This window comes from Neodiprion pinetum, chromosome 1, assembly GCF_021155775.2.
Source record: "Neodiprion pinetum isolate iyNeoPine1 chromosome 1, iyNeoPine1.2, whole genome shotgun sequence".
NCBI classification, from domain to species: Eukaryota; Metazoa; Arthropoda; class Insecta; order Hymenoptera; family Diprionidae; genus Neodiprion; species Neodiprion pinetum.
The window spans coordinates 10,332,536-10,357,379 of record NC_060232.1 but is presented as its reverse complement, the minus strand read 5'-3'; the positions used below and the strand labels follow the sequence as shown (position 1 = coordinate 10,357,379).

General features: G+C 41.4%; 1 protein-coding gene across 3 annotated transcripts in view; it reads right to left on the bottom strand.

The window, feature by feature from the left end:
* twin (CCR4-NOT transcription complex subunit 6-like twin) overlaps window positions 1-24,844 on the bottom strand; it is a 238,797-nt gene that overhangs the window by 17,866 nt on the left and 196,087 nt on the right. For all 3 annotated transcript variants that reach the window (XM_046637272.2, XM_046637271.2, XM_069133006.1), the window contains 2 exons: window positions 21,196-21,264; window positions 7,100-7,412 (listed from right to left, as the gene is read on the bottom strand). In XM_046637272.2, the coding sequence (XP_046493228.1) occupies window positions 7,100-7,412; window positions 21,196-21,264 (382 nt within the window). The remainder of the gene's footprint in view (window positions 1-7,099; window positions 7,413-21,195; window positions 21,265-24,844) is intronic.

Sequence of the window (24,844 nt, the reverse complement as noted above, 5' to 3'; positions counted from 1 at the left end):
GTAGAGTCGGAAAACTTTCCAACATGGAAGGCTACCGTGATTGAATGAGGATCGGAGGATGAGATATGGGCCGAAATAAAGTAATAAAAACACTCGATTGAGCCAAGAAAATTATTGCAATTTATTGGCTCGCACGAGAAAAGCCGCTGAGGCATAAAAACCCCTTATTATCTAGTGATAAAGTCGTGTCAAGAGTGTATGAGTGTACGATCAATGGTTTTTTCTCGCATACGGAAAGCTGCCGTGAGATTCAGAGGCCTAAAGGCGTGAATCTACGGAGGTTCGATCGATTGGCGAGAACCTACTATTTTTAATTGGAGAGGAGAGGAGAGGAACAGAGACTCAACTGAAATGATGGGAAAATGAGAATACCTAAGATGATCCGCGCCGATGTTATCGTCACAGTAGACTCGATCAGACTGAGCATCCGAGTTTCAATTCCCGGTTATTTATCGCCATTCATCCAACGATCAGCGCCATCTTTCGCGATTAACGACGATCTACCCAATCGCGTACGAAATGATAAGTTCGGTCTAAACAACGTACGAGCAGATTTCTAGTGTCCAACAATCCGTGCTCGCTGGATATAATTCCGGCGTCACATTGAGTTTGCAATCGGTTCAACTATTTGCATTATTACGTACACGTCTAACCAAATTTCAATTAATTATTGTTAACCATCGTAGCGTGCACCCTTCGCTTTCTCATCCGTTTGTTTTTGAGGTTTCGCAGGCTCTTGTAGGTATATCAAACAAGGTGGATATGGACAGACGAGAGAACCCAATTATCTCGAGACAATGGATATACCTAATCGAGATCGGGATTGACGCAAGCCCTACATTTAACAACTAACGTCAAATTATCAACCACGTAAAACGTCATGAGCTCTATTTAAACATATTCGAATAAGAATCACGTGAATATGTTTTATCAAATTTATTATTTATTGGCTAACGCGCGTATGAAATCAAAATTTTCTGAGCGATATCGTCAATCAAGTCTTTTTAGACCTTTTAAACTTAGGTACGAATTCACACCGTCTAATTTCGACGACTTACAACTCCACTTAAAATGGACCGGTTTCTAATATCCTTTTCTTCAACTAGAAAGAAAAAGGTACATCGGTATAAAATGTCGGAGGACCAGATTCTTTCTCGATAAAATTACCTTATTTTCAATTCGGCTGGTACGTATTCGCATCTGTGAGTAATTGAAGGGTCAGTACTGAAAGTTGAGAGTTAAGCAGTCGAAATTAAAAAGCATCCAAAATCCATCACTAAGAAATTGAAGAAGAATTTTCGCCTCATCAAAATATTCTATTCCTATCCATAAAAAATGATGTTTTACAATTTCAGCATAGTCGCACTTTCGAACACGTACTGAACAAATTTTCAATAATTGAGAAAACAATTGGGTATATTTCATGCCCTATTTCGCTTTAGCACAAATGTTGCAAGATTGAAGGTTCTGCGACAAATATACCAACTCAAGAATTGGCTTCTATATTCCAACCGACATGGGAATGGACTCTCTAAAATATTTACAGTCTCGTTCAGCCCGGATGAGCGGCACCAAAAGCTCGCCACCTCAGATATAATACGCCCGGGTTTATGCTGCGCTTTCGGTGCGGCAGCTCACATAAATTTAAGCAAAGAATTCTGTACCCTCAGCAAAACGACATCTGCAGCAGCTGTACCCCTAAAGGTGACCTTATTAACCATAGTTTCTAGTAACTTCCGTAAGATCGAGCCTTGGCGCTTATAAAAACATCGCAGTGTGACATCGGTCTGGACTTTATGCGCGTTTTAAACGAAATTACCAGGTATGCATACATCTGATAGGAGAAGAAGTATCTGAAAGAGGTAAGATTTGATTGAATCTTATCTGAAATTACAAAATATTGCTAAAGGAATCCCAAACACCTTCAATAAACTTTCACTTTGTTTGTATTTTGACGACCACGGTTCTTGTGTACTTTTATTGCGTTTAACTGTGGGTGGTAACGTCTGTAGTAGATCTTGATTCTTACCCGATGAAGCACTCAAGAACTGACAAACTGCTCTGTGGAGACAGAAATTTATCGGGAAATCTCTGTGAGGTACGGTCAGCGTTTGCACGTATATTTTATTCCAGTTGCGAAAATGTGTTATTGATAGTTGGAGATTCAGTTGATATTAATTCCACGAAGTAATTTGTTGAAAGGTTTACTGATTACTGAATGATTTAATCATGAAAAAGCCCAAGTGAAATATAAATTTAGAAATACACGGTATTATCTACATTCGTACGCTTTGACGGCTGGGAAATTCTTTTTCTGAAAAAGCTGTATCCGATGTATATTTTTTTTTCATTCGCCTTGGTTACGTGGCGCTTTGATAAGGGCAATGAATAGGGGATGTTTGGCCCGCAGCGCTGCCAATCAATGAAATCCGATAATAGGTAAGCTACAACCTCTGCTCTCGATGGAATTGAGAATTTTTCGAATGGCAAAGATAGCACCGATAGAGGTAAATGGCGCATCTCATTTTACGACTACTTTGAACGCGATAAATGCGAGGAGCGGCGATGCTGAGTGCATTAAAACTGTAGCAGATCAATGTAATTTCGGACCGGCAAACTCCGCAGGTTTGCTTCACTGGTTGTCCTTCGCCAACGTTCAGAGCGTTGCGAGACGAAGGAAAGGAGATAGATAAAAAGGGATTTCGATACATCGATCATTTGGAAAACGTCGAGTCATAAACGCGGAAAATCACCGCGATAAAATGTTTTTTATTTTCTTACGGTATCCGAAGGTTGTAAAATGTACCTACCTAACCTTCTGGAGTAGCTAGATAAACGTCGTTGCTCGACATCGATCTCAAGCACCGATGCGATGCAGGGTTCACGATCTCGGAACGTGTCGACGAAAGTATATTCCTGAATTGCGCATCCACCCTCACGTATACGGTGATCGGCTTGAACCATTTTATTCAAGACCGAAGAAAATTGTTCGCCTCGGGAGGAAACGTGCACCACACTGCGGTGGTTGCATTTCGAATGAAATCTATCATGCTCTTGGCATGCATAGATGAGAAATTTAAGTCACCGTATTGAAAAGGAATTCGTCACACATTTCAATGACTAAACAAGTCACCCTCTGTACAGGTGTACACGTATAATGCCACTTTAACGGAAGTGAACTACTTGAAGGTAAAACGTACTTTTACCCACGAAATTACTCAGGCACAGTTCTGGCACACGGTTTACAATGAACTAGTAACGACATACATTTTTAGGACTTCCATTTTTCCCTAATGTCTCCAGGCTAATCTCTTCTCGAGTGAGTTGCAAAGCTTTTGTTCGGGGCTTTCATAACGCGGTGATAGGGATTGAGTGACATGGTCAACGATTATGTATCTTTGTATACAATAAGATTGTCAGTAAAATTTACAGGTGAATGTGACGATTCGTAGGGCGTTGAATTACACTAGTAATTACAGAGACTAGGTTCAACGCCCGATGAACAAGAGACTCGAACTTTACAACCGAATTTATGAAAGGGCTTGAACCGGATGAGAATGCATTAGTCAAAGCAGCCTTGAGCAATGAGGACGAAACACAAACAGTGTGACTAAATATTAAAATAAGCCACTCCGCGCGAGAGGTGTCGGTAGCGGAAGCAGTAAAAACTCAGTCGACCGCCACAAATCACCTCGCTAAGCTAACAGCAGCTGTCATAAAAATCTAATCCGCAAGCCGTCGTAAAATAGAGGGGGGCGGATTCACCCCTCGGCTACGACACTCTTATAACCTCTGATTCTATCTGTTGGCTAGAAGTAAAGTGGCGAGGTAGTCCCCTACTTTCCACTCTTTACATACGACCAGGTCCACCCTGCGTAGCCATCCGAATATCCTCGATAGCGTGACACGTTCCAAAAAACGATTCTGCTTGCCGTATTTCAAGCTTATCAGCTGTATAGGTATCAACCAGTGAAAAGGACTCCGTCGTCACGGAGAAGAACTCATCCCAGTAGGTATATACACCCAAATGGTGCATTCCAGGTCAACTTGACCAACGCCGTATCCTAACGGCCTCGGATTTGATTCATGTTCTTTTACAAATGATTATAAAGATTTTAGGTTTGGTAAGGATATTTTTAATCCATTCTCAATAAGGCTAAGAACTTTATTCGGACTTATTCAGATGGTTTTGGGATATATTTTATTTAGTCGAGACAGTACTGATAGATCACATCGTGGTATCGAACGAATTTTCAACAGAAATATACAAGTACATCAACTATGGACTGCATAATGCAAAAAGGGGAAGGGCTGATTGGGGTTCGACATGGTTAGGGTGAAACGTTAGTAGAGTTGGTACGGAATGCCCGATATATCTATCGACTTTTCTACACGAGCGAAGCAGGCCATTTGTGAGCCGGCACATTCCTGTTCTGTATCTTGTTATCCCGTGAGATGTTAGCTACGATATACAATAATTCCTTCAGGTATATACCCATGCAGGCAGAGTATACTTCTCCTCGTCGACGTCGTCGTCGGTTTAAACCACTCAATGCTCAGCGCCTGCCTCGAAGCCTACGTAAACTTCTGGACGGTCGTTACCATACGTATTGCGTGGATAGTCCTGGTTCATTCTCCGCCAGAAAGCCGCGTATAGTGAAACGCACGAAGTCATCCACCGTCAGTTATTCAGTACACTTGCCAGTTTGCACTCTACGAACCTTCGTCGTTCTTAGTAGCAACATAAGGATGCGCGCTAGAAGGGTCGTTGATTCATTTTTCTTTCACATTCACGTTCTACCCATCAAAGATGAAGATCGAATGAATCAGACGAAAAACAACACCAGACGATAGTTTGATGATCAAACAATTTCCCGGAATTGGAAAAATTCCAGGCTGCGTAAAAGTGGGTCAAGGTTTGATTCAAAAGGTGGAGTTTTAACGAAAGAGGGTTGAAGCTTTTCGTTTATAGCGAACCCTGTATACCAACATACTCCGCCTGGATATTCTCAACTTGGAATTTAAGACAGGCTTATTCCTACAGAGATAGCAAGAGTGTTTTCCCTTCGATCATTTGAAGCAGGTTTCCACTTGAAGAAATGATTCAGTTTTAACATAATTGATGGAATAAATGGAACAATCAATAGGTCACAAGGGTTCAATCATATCTTAAAACGCCGGTCATTGTAATCATGTGCGAAATATGAGCGAACTGAATTACATGATGGATGCTAATTCATGATACTTCCTGAACATATTCAGACCGGTAGTTTATTTTTAACGTAGCCGAGGTGCTTCCAGTGGTTGCAAGCACGTTGCGTTAAAAAGCGGTTGTTTAATCTTGGAATAACAAGTTGGTGCGGGTTTTTGTGGGTTGCGGTAGTTACAAGTACCTGCCAACGATAACAGGGTGTACTATTGCGGACGGAATCTCGACCACGACCACAACCAAGACCGCAATGGGCAGGTAATAAACTCAAAATCAGCGACTAGAGACTCGATGGCGGAAATTGAACGCGAGTAACTTGACTTCGATCGAGGATTCGAGTGGAAGGGCAGAGGTTTTGTCAACCGTTGTATGAGATTGGATCGCCAGCTTAATTGAACCAAGACATTCCATTTCCATGGCCCCTGGGGAGTCCTATCGAGGGTCCTCGACTACAGGGATGAACTCTCCGACTTTTTTCTACTCGGTTATCGAGAAGGTGCTAACAGTCCTCAGACCACGGCTCATCTTGCTCTGATATTACAATGTAGCAAAAGAAATCAATAGAAGTAAACGGCGTTGCCGATTCAGACGAAAGCGATGAGAAGTGAATAGGTGGGTGGACAGAGGTCGATAACCAATTCTTCTCACTTCTCAGTGTATCTCTCAACACAGAGCAGCTGGGAGAAGTTTTTTCATAACGTTCCACTTGATTAAATGGAAAATCTGGTTCAAGTGGATTTCCTGAGTTCATCAATAGCAGAGCAGAAAAGGTTTGCTGTTTGAGATCCAAGAATTCCTACAACCAATTAGGAATCGGGCGTTCATCCCATTTCGTTAATGAATCAATCGCAAACGATGTAATGGTAACGAGTGAATGTGTAATATTATGAAACAATTCCTAGGTAATTTTTTCTGACTGATATGCAACGTTACTATTTGCCGTGTAACTTTCCAGAGCATTGCCAGCACTGCATGGTCTCTGGCTATTATTCATTCTTAGGTTTTCCTAAATGTTGGGATAAACGGAATTGCCATCACAGCTGTAAACAGGTTTAATCCGGAAGTGGTCGACGTGGCGCTACCTGCTGCCCCCACAACCCATCCACCCTACATATTATAACAAAGTATCCTTATGCTGGAACTCGAGATTCTGTGGGCTTGACGTAGAAGCCAAATACGGCTTGCCTTTTCTCCCTGTCCCCGCTCGTCCCTTACGCCCAATCTTCGATGATGTATTACCAGGAGGATATTACTTACTAACGAGTACCATCAATGCTCCCAAAGCTCCAGTTGCGCTGCGCTAGTTTTTTAATCATTCACGTCCAACCACAGGGAAATGGAAACGAGTAGTGCGGTTTGAGAACGAATGTGAAAGGCTGAACAAGTTATAGATGTCGCGTTGATTGGGCAATTTTCAAATTCAGTTATACACCACGGAGTAGTAATTGTGACGAGTAACGCAAATATATTGTACATATATAGGTATATAATGTGATAAACACATATATATTCGCTGTCAAAGCTTCACGCGAAAAAGCAATTAAAAACATGATGTACTGCCAAGTTTCTCTTTTCATATCGCGCCTACTTTCATTTGTATTTTATATAATTACGTAGTCATCGGAAGCTGACATGGAAAATCTCGTTAAAGTCGAAAATCGTGATATTTGATTGATTGTAAACTCGGAGAGAGGGAAACTTTTTCGGGGCTTTAAATGTCGAGTAAATTGTAAGGAGTCACACAGAGAGCCATGAATAGATTCCGAATAAAGTAACGCGATCACGTAGAAGATACACTCTGCAGGTTGAAAGCTTCGAAAGGACCTAAGCCGGGTGAAGGATAAAAAGAACAAATTCACTAATCAAGAGGTAGAATAAATTGACACTTACTTGGCTGTTCGAAAAAAAATTGCGCATCCATCTACGTATTTCCGATCATTTTCCGCCATGGTCTTGGCTCTGGATTTGGGCGAAAAAATTCCATCGTAACCGTCGTGCTTCAACTCCGGTAGAAAGAAGTTGTAGAATTGATCGGTTTCTACCTCCTGTAGGCTTATTATGTCCGCTGCGTAATGACGGATCTCATCCAGGATTCCCTTTTTCCGATATTCCCAGTCCAAGGCCCAACTTGGGCAGTAGCCGTACATCTGCCTCGTTGCGTATTTGTCGCACAGTACGTTGTAACACATCACTGTGAATATACCTGAAACAAGAATCACTCGTCAGATTTGCGTTAGTTGTCAACCGTCCGTTACAGCGGAGCTCCTGCGTTTAATGTTTTCTGGCGATTTATCGCCACGCATTTTTCGTTACGCAATGATAGATGGATCCTGAAAATTTTCCCCCATATAAATTGTCCTCGTTTATACATTTTTTTTTACCAGTTCCACCGGTCAGTTACGATCGTTTTACGGTAATTCGATGTTTTAAGAGTGCAAGTGGATAAAATCCATGTCGGAACAGTACAGTGGACTACAAGGTTGAGTCAGCGATAACATTCCACGATAAAGCTGAAAGTAAAAATGAAAAGGCATCAAAGATGCAAAGCAGGAGGATCGTGAATGGGAACAACTTTTCTGAAGCACCTCTTCAAAAGTATACTTGAGGCTTGAAACTGCGAAGTTCGGGTGCTAAAGGCGAAAGCTCTTTCGTACAATTTGACCTCGAAGTACGGGTGTATCTTCGGTGAAGGTAATGCGGCCGCGGTCAGCATTGCTGGAAAATGTCTCGTGAGATTCCGTAAAACGAGTGACCATTTGCCCGAGTCGATGGTGCAATAAACTTTTGATCTTATACGAAGAGGGGTCAGCGCTATCGAGCAAGGTGCCGACTCCTACAAAAGTTAGTAACACTCCGCGTGTTACCTCGGTCAACAAGATGCCAGGGGACAGAAATTAACAAAATTTGCTTTGCACAGCCGTTGGATGTCAATTGCACTCTTGGCAATTAGGATTGTGCCGCGTGCTACGTTCGAGCTAATTTGACTTCACTTCAAAGAAAATAAGGGCGACGGGTTTTTACCGAAAAATGTGCCGAGTATTCGGGGTAACACTTTTATGGTGTAGTTAGTTACGTTTCTGGCACTGACATCGGGAGCGTAATACTCACTTCAGAGAGAATGAGGCGATTACAGATCTTTGTATTGAGCGGAGCCATGCCCAAAGCTGAACGTAATAAGCCGTATAATTTGTTGAACTAAGATTAAGCGGAATACGAAAGCACGAAAGAGGGTGACGAGGGGAAACTGATGGGGATGAGGGCAAGGAGTTTAATCTCACAGAGGACTTGATACAACTTAGGTACCAGCCAGCAGCAGCCAACTATCTTAGCGCTCGAGAAGTTCACTTCCGTTTTATCACCGTAATGAAATGCCCATTTTAGCTTTTACGACTGCTTCCCATACCGGCTATAGCTATCCGATTCTATTTCCCATTGAGGATTGCCTGGCTGACATTGATTGCCTGCAGATTTAAGATGCCAATATCAACTTTGGCCAAAACAACTCTACCTTGGTAGTAATTTACGAGGTAAGTAAAAAACTACTGAATAATAATAATCTATACTGTAATGTATCGACATAGTTAAACTTTGCACGATCGTACTTCTAATACTCAACATAGGAGTAAATGAATTTATGTTTCACAAGAGTGTGGGTAGTGAAAGTGCTTGATTTAAAGAAAAAGAACAATGCTCACAAGTTCGTTTCTATTTTACGAGGAATCTGAAAATCACCTTACATCTTACGCGCAATTTTTAGAATTTGTTTTTCCACTGCTGAAGCTTTAACTTGATCCAATACCTGTCGTAAACCGAATGAAAGCGGCAGACAGTCCAACAATCGAGCAAAATGAATTATGGCCTCGAAAGACGTCTCTTTACAACGGGAAATTGCAAAGGAGGTCTGTCAGGCACAACTTTCACGGGTTTCAATAATGGTATTTCCTTTTTGAAATTGGGACCATATCATTCATTCCTGGGTGTGATTTCGTACTGCGATTTAATAACGTACACTAGAGGGTTCGAATAGTCTGGGACCATTTGATTCAGAATATTTGTAGGATGAATTTTGATACGACAAAGCGATACACTGGTAATGTTAATACTCGTTTCAGATCGACTTTGATTTCAACAACTTGCTACAGCAGTACGAGCAAGTGGACAAGGTAGATCGCTTAACAGTGATTTGTCTTCCACAAAGCGTGTGGTGCTCGGATTGACCGAGGGGATCGAGGACTACCACTAGGTACTTTCGAGAGTTGCATAGTGGATGTTTAGGCTTGGGTTACGCTGGGCAGAGCAGTGAGACTGCAACTTCAATTATTCACACCTGCGGTCGTTGGTCATCTCAAACTAGAGCAATGAATACCCGCCTTGGCACTCGCTTCCTTCCCTTACCACTGAAATATGCATTTTACCATTTTCTAGCATTTTTTAATTTCACCAAGTTAGCGTGAGATCACCAGTATTACATCGTCCACCACGCGTGCCTCATAGTTTTCGCAACGTAACCGGTATAACGTATTAACTTCGTTCAAAAATAACAACTGATAATTTACAGACTAGTACGCTTGGCGAATATAATAACGTAATACATTCGCGTCACTATCAACTTAACTTTGAAAGCTACTGTTAATTAACCACCTCTATCGGTAACTGCGAAATCCAGACTGTGAAACCTTTGTCATTTCGAAGGTGAAATTTATATTAATTTAGTTAAAATTTCAAAGAGTCGAACAATTCAACAAAACAATAATCACCCAAAATTCATTAGTTTGCATTCCGTGAGTTCAGGTGCAGTTCAGGTAATCGTAAATACTTTTGTCCCTCCTTTATTTCTATTTTTCGCTCCACTCTGTCTTGGATCATTAGAACTGAAGAACTTGTAAACGACGAAAAGATTTGTTAAGATAAATTCAGTTCGAACTTGTTTTTTCTTCATAGGTTTACGTGTACTCGAGTCTTGTCGAAAGTCGATCTTTAGTGAGGCCTGATTTTGGTAACGGGTGCAGAGACTATACACTTTGAAAACTCGTCTAAAGTATTCTCCGAGACATCTCGTCTAATCTTACACGCAGGTCCCTAAAATACAGACACACGTATAATGGGCATGCAAGGAATACATCGTGCACTTTATGGCAGTTGGATGACCGCGGATAAAATCAGTTGAATGAAACTTGTTGAGTAAGGTGTGAGGACATGTGGACATTCGGAATACATTATCAACAGTGGTTTATTCTAGATCTCAGTTATGTGAGGATATCGGCGGAATAATCATCATGGAGTAAGACCTTAGACCCGAGCGTCCCATTGGTCTTGGGATTAAGGTGTGCGTGCTAGGACAAGTTCCTTCCGAGAAGATTGCCAGTGGCCGACATCAGAGAGGCAATATACGACGGCACATTGAAGGATGTGGACAACTTCACCATTCAGGATGGATCAATGAATGGGCACGCAGAGAGTGGGGGATTATTTCACCCCGGAAGCTTCAATGTGCGCTGACTAAGGCTGGCTGACTGACTGATGGACTGACTCACTGACTGAAAATATTTCCGACGCCCTCTGCGAACCTGCCGCTAGTCGATATTCATCGCGCAAAGCATCCTATTCACATCAGAGTCTCGCTCCGCTATTCATGACGCCACGAACTCTTCTTTCATCTCGCAATCTTTCCACTCTCCTGTCTGGTCACCCTCTCCACTGTCTGGCACCCCCGACACTTTAGAGGATTAGACCGTCAAACATCGATAGCTGAAAAAAGAAGAGGGATAAAAAACGAACGAACCGCAAATCCTCCCTATTCCTCCGTCTTTTTAGGGTCGACGACCAAGTGACAAAGGTTAGAAAACACTTGACGCTGCTCTTACCACCACGCGAAATACCTTTTCTTAAAAGTCATTTATCGAAGGTGCCTGTCTTTCTTGTTTGCCTTCCGATCGACGGTGGACAACAAAGGGGCGGCGACTTGGTATCCCCTGGAAACTTAAGCTCAACGTCTGTTCGAAGCGCTTCATTGGATGTCTTTGTTTCAGTTTTTCCATCGGCTATTATGAGAAAATTGGTGAAAGAACGTTGAACGAAAAACTACACGGTGCGGTGGTTCTCTACAAAGGTCAAAGACGTGCCATTTCCTCTAAACTTCCTCTTCATTTATTTCTCACTCAATAGCCTCGAGCGCCAAAGTGCCCGACCCAAATACTAAGAAGAGATAGCGTTTTATGACACTCACCAAGCTTTAACTTGAGAAATCCTAAGGCGTTAGATTCCGTTAAAATCCTCCTCGGTTTTTATTCACAACTTCCTCCATACTGTAAAAGCTACTTTTTATTGATTTATTTTGTTGGGTTTATTGAATTTCATTTTATTCTTATACCTTTAGTTCTTGTACGAGTTCGTCGACACTTTTTCCCGCTCTCATTACTTCATCGGAAAAATAAAATAACTTGAATTACAAATGACTCAATTCACTTAACCTACATTTGTAACAGCGTTTGTCAATGGTATCTAACTGTGAAGTATACATAAAAAAGCTGCATACACAATATATCAAGGGAATACGGAAATATCCAAATTCGTGTAATGAACCATTAAAAGTGTCTTGGTCGACTGATAATGAGCTTGAATCGATCGATAGAAAATTTGATTCACGAAGAGAATAATCAGCTTAGGAAAAGGGGCACAAAAAATCTTTCCACCCTCGAAAAATAAGCGTGGTTTTCATTCGAAGAACATAGGGAGGTATAATGGAAAAGGCGTAGAAGAGTTAATACGTTTAGTACGATTCCGATCACAGTGATGTATTGTTTTTCCTCCATAAAATGGCTCATCAATTTCCTCTGCATTAATTCCGTTACTGTTCTGCAAGGCGGATCTTTTTCCTGATCGTATTAATCTTTCATCAATCTTATTTATACACCGTGAGTCAATACGGACCGTTCCAGAAAGAATTTCCCAAGACGAAAAGAACCAAAGACGTTCATTCCTATCACCGTTACAGTTAAAGGAAATATCGCCTTCGTACTTTTAGGCGAAATATATTTAACCAACCAGTCTTTAGTCTCACGCGGACGCAGAATCACCAAGTAACGGAGGTATCGTATATATTCTACCTCGTGAGGTACTGCTTGCTTCAATACCCCTGAACCTTTACGTGCTCCCTTGGGCGGTTCTGGAAAACAATAACAAGGCAAGGAATCATTCTGTGAAATGTATGGCGCAGCAGTTGAGACGGTGAAACGAGTAAGTGCAAGAGCAGGGTTGAACTTTGAATTGGCTTGACCCAGAAATTCAGCAGCTCTCTAGCTCGGAGGAGATTTGGAAGGCGGGCATTTGTGCAGAAGCTGTTTAGCATCTAAGTATATCCAACGAATTTTATGGCTGCTAATTGCAAGTAAAGAATACGGCTATCTGCAATGGGGATGATAAAAAAGGGGAGGAGCCTAAGCAGGTGAATCCCTTTCGTATGATAAGTTCACAGAATTCACACTAATCCTCTGCATCCACCGTAAATGCGGACTATAACTGCAAGGTACTTAGCAACAGGTGGAAAAGCAATGGTACAACCGTGTTGTACATGCTTATCGAAGACCGAGGGAGAGAGGGAGGGAGAGAGAGGGAGAGAGAGAGAGAGACGGAGAGGCTGCAGTCTGGCTTAGCTGGCAATCTGACTTAAACGATGTTCCGGATGAGATGAGGCATATTCTAAGTTTCATTCATTGCTGCGGATGGAATTCCAGAGGTCATCGATGCTCCGACCTGCCTTAAGTCCCGGCACGAAACCAGTTCCATAAACCCAGACAAGTTACCTAATTTACGCACACGCGTTTAATACTCGCCTCCTAGGCTCCAAGTACAGCTTGTCGGCTTCAATGGACACCTCACCAACGTATGGCTGAAGTTTCTTACCCGGCAAACACTTTCCAGTACCTGAATACCCGAGCAATGCAGTATTATAAACTATAATAATTACCTGCTGCTAAGAGCAGTCAACTGCAGACGACAGAACAGCTTTCAGTCACGCTCCCGGCTCTCTGTCACTGTAGTGCATAAACTTAGGTCACGGTAATTACTGCATACCGACTTACTTCGCGAATAAGTCTTGCTAGTTGAAAACTTTTCCAAACTTTCATTGGATTATAGTTATCCATTGTGGAAAAAGATTCACTGCCTTTTGAAGTTTTTAACACTCTTGAACGTTCGTATCCTTCATCCGAATATAACGATGCGAGAGAATTTGCAAAGAGTTGGAAAGTTCTAAGGTGTAGATTTTTGTGACTTATTGTATTGTGGAAACGTGTGCACTTGTTATTTTCAAGAGCTGTTCGAATAATTTCAAACTGTTGGATCTTCAACACGAATATGGAAATCGGGAGGCAAACTGTAAAGTTCTTCGTTTCAAGAATCAGGATAAAAGTTTTGACGCACAAACTATTCGAAGAATTAAGGTTTCGGCAGATTCATACGGTTAACGTTTGATTTTGGTTAAGCTTTGCAAATATTTTCTGTCAGTTATGAAACTCTTGAGATTTTCGTGCTGTAGATGCAGTCTGCACAAAGTGAGATGGCGTGAAAAGGATGATTGTTTCAGCCTACTCTCGGGTATTAATCTATATCCTGTTACGTGACAAGAGAGAATTTATTTCGTCCATCCGTCCACGAGTGTAGTGAGAGTTATTTCGCCTGAAATGAACTTGTCCGGCGGACGCTCAAGTGGAGCTGTAAATTAACACTTCTTCCAGTTACAATTTATTGAGGCACGTTAGAGAAGAAAAATTACAACACAACCGATTAACAAGTATCTCGATATAATTAATAGGAAAATCTATAGATCTACTCTTCAAGGCGGTGAAACATGTAAAAATTTTAGTTAAAATCTTTTTTTTTTTGATACTAAAATTTCACAATTTTTGCGAAACTTTGAAGAATACTCAAATAACAGTATCCTGAAATTATTATCCGAACGAATTTCAGTTCTTGGAGAACTATTTTTTCTTGAACGCATTGAGACTTAGCAAAGAAATCAGCGACCTCAGTCGCATGGAGACGCTGACTTACAAAAAGTCTCTGGCATTCGCGATGCTCTTTTTTCGTGCGTACTGAATCTAGGTAACTAATCATAAGCGAACCTGCTGTGGCCCTTGATTCTCTGTTGCCAAGAATATTTATACGTAAATAATTACAAAGAAGAGAAGTTGGCCTGAGAGGAAGAAGACGAGTACTGGGTAAGTAGAGCGGAAAGGCGAGGTTGAGATGGTGGTGAAAATACGCGATTTCCATATCCGTCAAGGGGAGAAGCGTGGGTGGTGAAGATGCTGATGATAAGAAAGTGGGAGAATTGAATGACTCCGGTTTTTCATGTAGGAAAATTGCGCAAGGAAGATCGAGAGGAGAAGAAGAGGAGAGACAGACGGAGGGGAAAGAAGCAGAGGCGGTAGTTGCAAAGCACATTTAACAGCAGTTTGTTTGAGAAGTGAGCACTTACGTAGCAATATATCAGACCGGCTGCCAGAACCCCTGCGCGTATCAATGTTACCTTGGTAGTTCTCGACTGGGCTCCACTCAACCTGACTTTCCTTTCTCTCTCTCTATCTTTCTATCTCTTTATTTCTCACTTGCGCATCGTTCATTCCTCCTTCGAGGGCTCACCTCAGATTCAGCCTCCTTAGCCTGAACCTCGCACTGTCGTGCGGACGAGCTAAATTAAACTTAAAGCCAGACAAACTGCGAGGCAAGGATTGAAACCAATAAATAAACGACTTTGGCACCATTCGATACTAAAATCGGCAACAGGAGCGCATGGAAGGCTATAAATTAGCCCTAACCGCCTTTCCTTCGACCCTTCCACACTTGCCGCAACATCCTTTACCTCCGTATCTACACCGGAGTCAACCTGATTCTGACACAGGTAGAGTTGAGCAGTGTCGATATTGAAAGGTGCTGCAAAACAGCTGTAAAAATATACGAAGTACCAAGTTCAGGTGATTCAGACTTCAATGGGTGAAAGCAAACATTGCTGAGTCTGTAATTCGAATACCTTCACACCAATTGAGAGAAGGTAACGAATAGAAACTGGACGACCCGATTTCTATTGTAACTTACCGAGTTTCCAAGCTATATGTCGTAAATCGCCGGCAATGTTTCTTTGAAGCTATCTCGACGAATAATACAGTTCTTCGCCATTTCTAAATTCAAGATATTTCGAACATCATAAGTGCATATAAGTCGGATGAAATTTCTTTTGGTATCTAGGAACATAAATCATTTCTGGTTATATCCTTTAACAAATTACTTGCAGGGTCAGATTTGATTTATTCAGCCTGAATTTAAAGTCATATCAGATGCATAGTTTAAAAGGAATCGACCTTAATAATATAATTTACCTCCATAATAGTGCGTTGCCAGCGATGATTAATGTTATTCGGATGATAAACGATTAGAAATATGGTTCAACTTTTTCGCTTTCAAGATATATGCTTCCTCGATAAGTAATTAATTCTGAACTTGACTAGTTCAAAATGATATTGAGAATTTACAGGCTATATAACCGGTGCCTTCCGATCACGTTCGATAATTTGCAAACAGTTAAGCTTGTAGGATTCACTGCAACGTCGAAATATCTAAGATCTTGATGCGTAAACCGTTGCGGCAATGAAGAGACTCAAGACGCAAAATGGTTCTTAGGAAGCTAGCCAGCAGCTGATAGCCATCGAACAAGCAGTTAAACCGATGGCAGAAACATTGTCCTATCATTACACTGTGTTAACATGAAATAAAAAAAACATTGAACCGAACACGGTGATAACGATACACGCGAAGCAGATGGCTCGCGGCATTTCTCTCGACAGTTCAGTTCCGCTACCAAAAGACTTCTTCCGCTCGTATATTGCGCTCTACAATAGCGTCGTATTGTAAATAATGAACGGCGTAAACTATAATGAAGTGATTTACGTCCACACCACCCTGCGCCGGGTTTACAATAGCTTCTTTTTGGCCAGTAGCGGTCGTTCTACCGCGCCATGCATACCCGCACCCATCGCCATGTGCCCGTTCCTCCCTGCCGTGCTCGTAGAGTGGCATAGTCGACGATGGCCAAGCCCGATGGACCGGCTGTGCAATAAATCTGCCCAGATGCTGCAGCGCTGTGGCGTGGCTTGGCGTGGATGACGTGGACCTTGGAGTTGAGTAACTCGCCAGGCGAAACGGAGGGCTGAGAGCATTGGTCAAGATGGAAGATATTGAGGAAGGCTACGTATCGTTAGAATGCGATACTTGGACCACGGAAGTTAGCTGGCCAACTTTTGGATCATCGATTAGGAAATTGGTCGCAAGTTGTCTTCGCGAAGAAGGGTAACGTTTGGCACAGGTGTTGCTGGTGGCAAATCGATCAATAAAAACCAGTCGATACTGGAACGAACTTATCAGTGATGAAACTTCGCTATGATCAGTAACCAATGGTTCAGCAATTTCTCAAGGGACATGAAACACTATTGATAGTCACGATTCTTCAAACCCCAGCGTTTATTCATAATCAGTACGAATTACCGCTCATCGATTTATGTCTGAAGAACACAGTGCAAAAAGTAATCACTTGTAGTAGGGAGTATGATGTGAGCCTGTCGTCTTATCAGTTCAATTCATGTCATCCAGCATGATTGTTGCGGGTAACGAAGGGCGTCTGCGATCGTCAAACCCACAGCGAGTGGTAAGAGGGGCTGACAGTACCTCCTTTGCGGCAATCGGATTCAGAGCCAAGATTACGCCTCGCCCTGGATGATGGCATGAACTAACTAATTGTGAGCCACAGCTTAGAGCCTTAGAATGTAGCGGAGGGGCTCTGACACTTTAATCCCAAGTGATGCAGTGTCACAGTATCTCGAAATTTACGCGTGTATATTCGCGGGTAATTGGTTCGCTGATGCTTCGGGGTAACATCCGAAGGGTTTTCGTTCCATTTCTCGGTTGGAATACTCTCTGCTATTCGGGTGTGATGACGGATCACGGGTATTTTGCACGCGTTTTGATTAGTTTATCGCTGGTGCAAAACAACGAATGACTCGGAACAGGGTTTATCGGTTTCATCAAGATTGTTCTAAAAGCGGAGAGGGAGAAAATATGAACGCTTCACACGTAGATCTTTCGCTGTTCACGTGCTATGATGTACATGCTACCTTTAACGCTTCTTAAATTTTTTATCTATTCGTGTGACGTAGGGCACTGAAAAAAAAAATTAGTACAAAATTGATTAGTCAGCCTACACTGTGTTATCCCTGTTTGATGTACGAATTGAAATTCTTCAATATTATGGATATCGTATACGATGTTTTTCGAATCAATATGTATAACAGATTTTTATTTATAAAGAATTTCAATACCTCATATCAGGATCTTATTTGCACACAAGCGTCTTACCGCACAATATTTTTCGATGGATTTACTTACCGAAAATTCTGCCATGGATTATAATGAGATGTGTTTCGTATCATTATGCAAACCTTATTAGTGAAATACTTTTTACGAATTCAGGACTAGTCATGTAATTTCGTTTCTTAGAATTTGTAATACTCATTTCTGACACAGTTCTGACTTTCATCTTGCGAAAGGTTTTGCGATGCTCAAAAGGGGCTCATTCAGCTGAGTTGTCATTAGGAGTGACATCAAACTCGCAGCCATTACAAATCGGCTTTCATCGTAATCATTGTTGCGAACTTTATTGTTATATCAGTCATTGTTGCTGTTAGGAATGCATTATAACGACGTCGTATCGGCTGTAATGAGTAACAACTGTCCCTGGGCGGTTATTTGCTGCGTGCGAATGTATAATGCGCTCTTCATTACGGCAATTTTGTACCAAGGACTGCCTTAATAACCCTAATAACCGTAATCAATTATTGTCGTTATAGCAGCACGCTCCATATATCGCATATATAATGTTGTGTCGTAATCCCAAAGAACGAGGATTGCGGTTTGAGGGCCGGCCTTTCCCTTTGACACGTCCCTCCCTTTCCTCGCTCACTCTCTTTCATCTCCACCGATCTAAAAATCCTAAAAAAATCCACCCTGCAGTGTTGGCAAAACGGTGAAAAAATAAATAAAATAAAAATGTGAAATGAGGAATGTTTACGAGGCCACGCAGGCATTCAACGGCGTAATTACGAGCAAGTCAGAAGACATGCTGTTAATGGTAAGGCCATACTCTGCAGCTCACCCGTAACAGAGCTTGCGTATATATACATATATATGTAGTATGAAAGAGGATCAAAGACCAGCTGTTACCCGATAACGAGGCAATTATAAACGTTTCAGAATGATTGTGAAAAAAAAGGAGGAATATTTGATAAAAAAAAAAAAAAGAAAAAATAAGCCGGGTAAAATCGACGCGATGAGGGCATAACCCGGCGGTGTGTGCTCGTCGTGAATTTCTCAGCAGGGTAGTCGGTATGTGCCGAGCTGCGCTCTCCGGTTTTAATTTAAGAGGATTCATATTGTTGAAACAAAATCCCTAATTTCCTGTCGGGGCTGCTGTATGAACTGACAGGGATATTATTCTTTAATATCCTGTTAATCCAATCAACCAGACCGTAACGAGACGGCCACGGTGTATATATCTCTGCACCGAGTAATCCATGCGTGACATTGATTCACGTCTGCGCGAGACCGATGTCAACGTCCAGGTTCACCGCCTGTACGAGGGGGGAATCCTCTCTTGGCTAGGGCCACAGATCGTTCCTAATCCTCCGTTTCCATGACTACCACAAAGTGTTTGAAGCGGTTAATTACTTGCCCAAGCACGTGCCGAATCATTGAAGTGTCTCGAAATCTGAGAAGTCTTAGAATCCTATACATATTTGGAAACCCCTGAAATCTCGAAATCTGGTAAGCATGAAATCGACGGGTGATTAACTCCACGATATTACTCTATACAGAATAAAACCTATTCATGTATACATTTTATATATAAAATTGAAGCGGTTTAGGGATGATCGGGGTTTGCATTAGCTTAAAAAAAAAAGACGTTAAATTTTCACATCGGCAAGATATTCCTCTGAATACTCTGAGACGTTGAAAATCGAGATTAGAACTGACTGCACATTTTTGTCAATACTGAATCTGCTCTTTGATGCTTTTTATAAACAAACGGAAGTATCGGTGTCCGAAAAAGTGGGAGCTATAAAACGAGGCAGCGTTTTACACGCGATTTTATTTGGTCGCGGATCAAATGAAAGGTGAACATTTCGAACGTATCAAGCGCTTTGGTAAGAAGTGCCACATCGAATCGACCGATCGTTTGAATATAGATCAATTTATCAAAGCAGTCTATTGAAACCGACCTTTCGTTTCCGCGCTTGCCGCAAGTGGACGAGCATTGCCTGATTAGTCGATCATTTGCCTGACTGATTGTTAAAATTAACTGTCAGTAAAAGCCGTGTTTGCTACAAAGATTCCTCTTCATTCCTCCAGAATGTATATAGAAAATTTGAACAATTACAAAAACGCAGATTAGTTTGTCTTCTCGACTACCGCGGATATTAGATTTGAAAGAAGAAATGTTTAAAAAATAAATCAACATAGTGTTAAACAGAATGGAATGATAAAAAGTAAAGAGGAGAAAAAAATTCGACGGAAAAAAAGTCCCCGCTCTCAAAGGAGCCTATTTAGCCGAACGTCTATTGTGCTCTGGTATTTTGTGCGCGGATCTCTGGTTGGTACGTGTTGGCGGTGGCGGCCGCCGGCGTTTGTTGTTTGCTCATGGCACACAGAACGTCTCGTCGCGTTCCTTTCATATATTTATTTCCAGGAGAGATTTCATTGTGAAGATATAACAGGGAACAAATGTCTCGGTGCTATCATCGAGCGGACCATATTTCATCGAGTCTTTTGCCAGCACGTGGGTGGGTAGAAATTAATGCGCAGAGCAATCCGCAGCGTGCCCGCTATACCCGGCTAACTAATTGCTTCCTTACATCGCCATGTCCGCTGTTATACTTACACAATGCGGTGATGTGAAAAATATCGATGAGACGAGACGATAACCTGATTTAAAGCGGATAAAATCGCGACAATTTTGGATCACGAGGGTACAACTTTACGTGGAAATTCCTTTTTCTGACACCCAACAGTCACGATGCACTTACACGGTGTTTGGAAATGGTAAAGCATCTAGCTGGAGAATAAGTGTAATTTTGGGATGCTAGGTGATAAAGCCAATTTTTCATCGACGTCGTAAAAAACGAATGAGCACTTTCCCATATTACATTACCCGTGGATTATATGTCCATCACGCAGAGGTGGAAAAGTTCTGCAAGTACAATTTTACAGTGTCATCCGATGCCGAGAGAGTGGAGAAATTTAATAAATCGCTCTGCGATATAGTGAAAATGTACGAATTTATGAGTGCAAGTTACGACAAAATATAATTTCCTAGACGAGAAAATTCTTATGTTAATATAGTCCGAGCAAGAATTTTAGCTGTCAAAGCGAAAATTTTCAATGCAATAGCAAAGGTTTTGCAAACATAGCCAAGCAGAGTTCCAATGTTATTTAAACTAGCAAAATTGTAGCAATCGTAACAAATTTTTCGGTACGACTATATTAACATTAAGATTTTCTGGTCCGGCTCAACTTTTGTCTCATTTACCGTTAAAACAACAGATATAACATTATTATATGTGATTATGAATTTTCAAGTTGACCCCAAAAAATGGTTTTGTAGTATTCCATATCAGGAATCTTTGGACAATTTTAACACCGCCATTTTTGACAGTGCAAGACTACAAAATTCGCCGTCACATTTCAGATTCATGAAACTTCACAGTTTGCGTGATTTAGGTGGAAGTGAAACATTCATCTCAGCACTTCAAAAACATTTGAGACGAGTTCGACTGAGATCTTTGGCAGCTCCCTAAATCATAAGATTTCCCGTTATCACACGGCATTCCCCGGCGTCTGTGATCGTATCTAGGTATTATATAAACGAAGGATGTGTTACTCACAGGTCGGTCGAGTCCTGTTGGGCCTTGTCAAGGGGATCCATGGTCTCTGCGGTGGATGGTTTGCCGTTACTGTAACACAACAAATATAATTTTATGCAAATTATATCCACGCGTCCGCTTGAAAGTATGTGTACACGTATTTTATGTATGTTATGCGTGTGTAGTCTGTGCTACACACCCTCCGTAAGCACAGGACAAACACATGTAGATAGTACGGGCATGGGGAGGTAGGTGGGTACCCATGAATACAAAGCAGGGGATTAAAAACTTTAAGTTCAAGTAATGATAACGTTTCAACGACTTCCAATTATCCTTAACGATTTCAACCTCTGGTGAAAATTCTGAAGGTGGAAGTTGCCCGAGTTTAATTGTACGGCTCGATGAACTTCTTATTGTTTTATGATAATGCAGAAGGCTTATCAAATATCGAGTGATGCAAAAGTGATGAGGCTTTAGCTACTGCAAAGATTCATCCATGCCAATGGCTTTCTCGGTACTGAATATCCCACGAGAATCATATGAAATGCATTGACCGTCTGACAGGCAATCATTAATTTACGAGTGGAGCGAATTTTAAATACAAAGGACGGAGTATAGCTTGCCGAATGATTGGTTGCTCACATTCTTTGTGAGGCAAACCGCTTGCAAGGAATGGGTATAAATCTTGATGCAGTGAATGCGATTATTGCAGAGATAATTAATCTGTCGGGGGAAAATCAAATCGCCAGTACGAAGGATAATTGTCGGATAATCTCATCGTTAGCGTAATGAACCAGATGGTATTCTAAATATAAGTACACACATCGTATAATTTGTAACACATGATGATACTAATTTCTTGATTTCACATAAATGTTGAACGCGTTTGATTGAGACTCGATCAAAATTGGTATGTAAAATTCCAACCATTCGTTACGTCAGGAATAAAACGTGTCCAGGTCTGCATGAATTTTCATTCTGCGTGAAATCTGCAGAGACTCGGAGAGTTGGCGAGTGTAAAGCATGCGACAATCCCGTAACGGTTGGTAAAATCTCTGAACTCTGAAACGCGATTCAACTTTGACACAAATGGAGGAACATTAGCGAAGGCAAAGCAGGCGAGGAGGGAAGCGAACGGAACAGCGAGAAATGGCGGGCGTAAAGGTAATCAGAATTAACAATTCGAGGTCCCCCACTGCGAGTCGGGTGAGTCGGAGAAACAGCGTTAGGAGAAGATGGCAGAAGGGTTCGAGGTGGTAGGAAAGTGCCGGTTATACACCAGTTTGACGAAGTTCCCGGGTTGGTTTGCGTTAAACTTGTACCACGAGCCAGTTGGCTGATGTGAGCTATGCTCAATGCAGACATTCTACACCCTGTCGAGTGATTCAGACGCTTGGAGGAATGGATCTCTGGCATTGGAATAAAGGATGTCTAGAAATCCATAAGTGCTCAGTCAGTCGAACTAATGGTGTGATTCATTCTACTGAATGCGTAACGATTGAATTTAGGAACTTAATTATAACACGGTAGATTTTATGGGTGTAACTTTTCGATACTAAGGTTATAAGAATGTTACGTTTAGTAGCTCACAAAAATGTCTGTATATAGAGAATATAGCGATAACCGTGGCGATTAAATGTGGGATTCAGATACTGATGAAAACTAGAACCGTTTGTTCGAATGGTCAAGGACAGTTTTTTCGTTCCTTCGCGCACTGTTCGATAGGATCAGCGATGTCCCAATACAGGAAGATTTTTTTGCAAGTATAACGGAAGTGACAATGCCATTATTGATTTTCACTGTATGAAGGTGAAGTAATCTAAAGCTAAGTGAGCGCCTAGTTATATGCATGAATGTATGTTGGAGTTGGTAGTGAGCTACGGAACGCCACAGAGTTTCCCACAGTCAGGAAGCATTCCCCGGTAATTATTGGCGTTGTGGGCACGGTTATCGGTTCATAGAAGCGGATGCTTACTGGATCGCCTCGCCTCGCTTCATCTTACCTTGACTTTCCTTAACCGCGACCAGCTCACCTAACGTCAACTCGTGCCAAGCTCGTTGCACAGGACAACGCATAATGGTACGAGTTTTACCATCTGAATATACAATAATTATCATCGCCGTGCGTTCGGTTACGTCGGCAGACATATCATTAGAAGCATCTGCCGCTGCAACATCCAACGACATCCTAAACACGAAATAATGTCCTTACTTCGCTGGAAGTGTATGCCTTTAAATACCGAGGGTGAGACCTGAAATTACGTATAAAAGTACAGCATGGGTGCTGGTAGAACTAATGAGCGAGATAAATATGCGGCTTGTTAAGGCTTGAGCTTTATGCTGACGTAATGACCGTAGGATGCAAATGTTCCCGTCCAATCCTTAAAATGTTGAATGTGCTCTCATAAGCCTTGGACATGGGATAAAAATTCTGTTACGTTTACTGTAAGCATGGCGGGGTTATTATTGCTGCTGAAATTGCCGTCAGAATTTTAAATTGTTTGTACTTGAATGAGGCTGCGACTGCAAAAAAAAAAAAAAAATTCAATCACTCACACAGTACTACTGAAATATTATAAATAGTTTTCATTTTTGCTGCAATTGCATCAACTTGCAGCGCAATAAAATTTCAGCAGAAAAATGGGAGATTAGTACGTCTAAATCGGAATGTACCTTACACCATGGTTGCAACCGATTTTACGGTATGATAAGAGATTTGGAGTTTCCGGGAGGGTTCACCTCTGCATGGTTTGGAATTCTTGAGCAGTACTCAAGCAGACGGAACACATGTTCCGAGGAAAGTTGCCGAATTTCAGTGGAAATACTGCAGAGGTGAACTCACCGTAAGCTTGTTTGGAACAAAGTTTTAGAGACGTTTCTTCTTGTTTATGCTTTGTAAGTAATTTTCCAATTAAGGATGAAAGTGTTCCGCAATGTATATGTACAGAGTTTTTGTATATCGGAATATGGATACTGTCACGAGAGATGTAGCCGAGCAGGATTTTAACGAATGACGAAGGATGATACGAGGAAGTAAAATAAATCAAACTAAACCCCGTGTGTATCGAGTTTCGGAATCGGGCCACGAAACGAGAACGAGGTTAATACGGAAACTAGAGATACTAGGGTGTATTTTAGGTCAAGTATCTTATTTCCAACTTCTTTGCGGTCAGTAAAAGTTATCGAAGTCGGAGTGATTAATACCGTCAATATACTATAAGTGAGGATTTTGTTTTTTTTTTCGGGAATATCTTTGCAGTGTTATCACTCGCCAATTTTTTTTTTTCTAATTTACAGAGTAGCCTGATTCAATTTTGATTCCAGATACTGTTAAATGCACTTGATTTACAATCTCTTTAACTTTGCCTTCAGCTAGACGAAGAAACTGTCCTTTGAAAGCGGCACCATTTCAGTATCGGAGACCAAAAGACGATGAAAAATTATTCGGAGAGTATTTGCTTCAATACCTATCAGTCCGCACAACTTGTTAGTAAGTAAATGTTTTTTTTTTTTTGTTAAATTCGAGCATGCAATTCTCGGCTTGAGAATTGAAATTTAAAAAAAATGTCTGAAAACATCATTTTCATTCGTATTTTGAGCATGCTTATTATCTTGGAAATGATAATTTTGATAAGTATCGCCGAAACTGTTCGTCATTTTGATTATATCA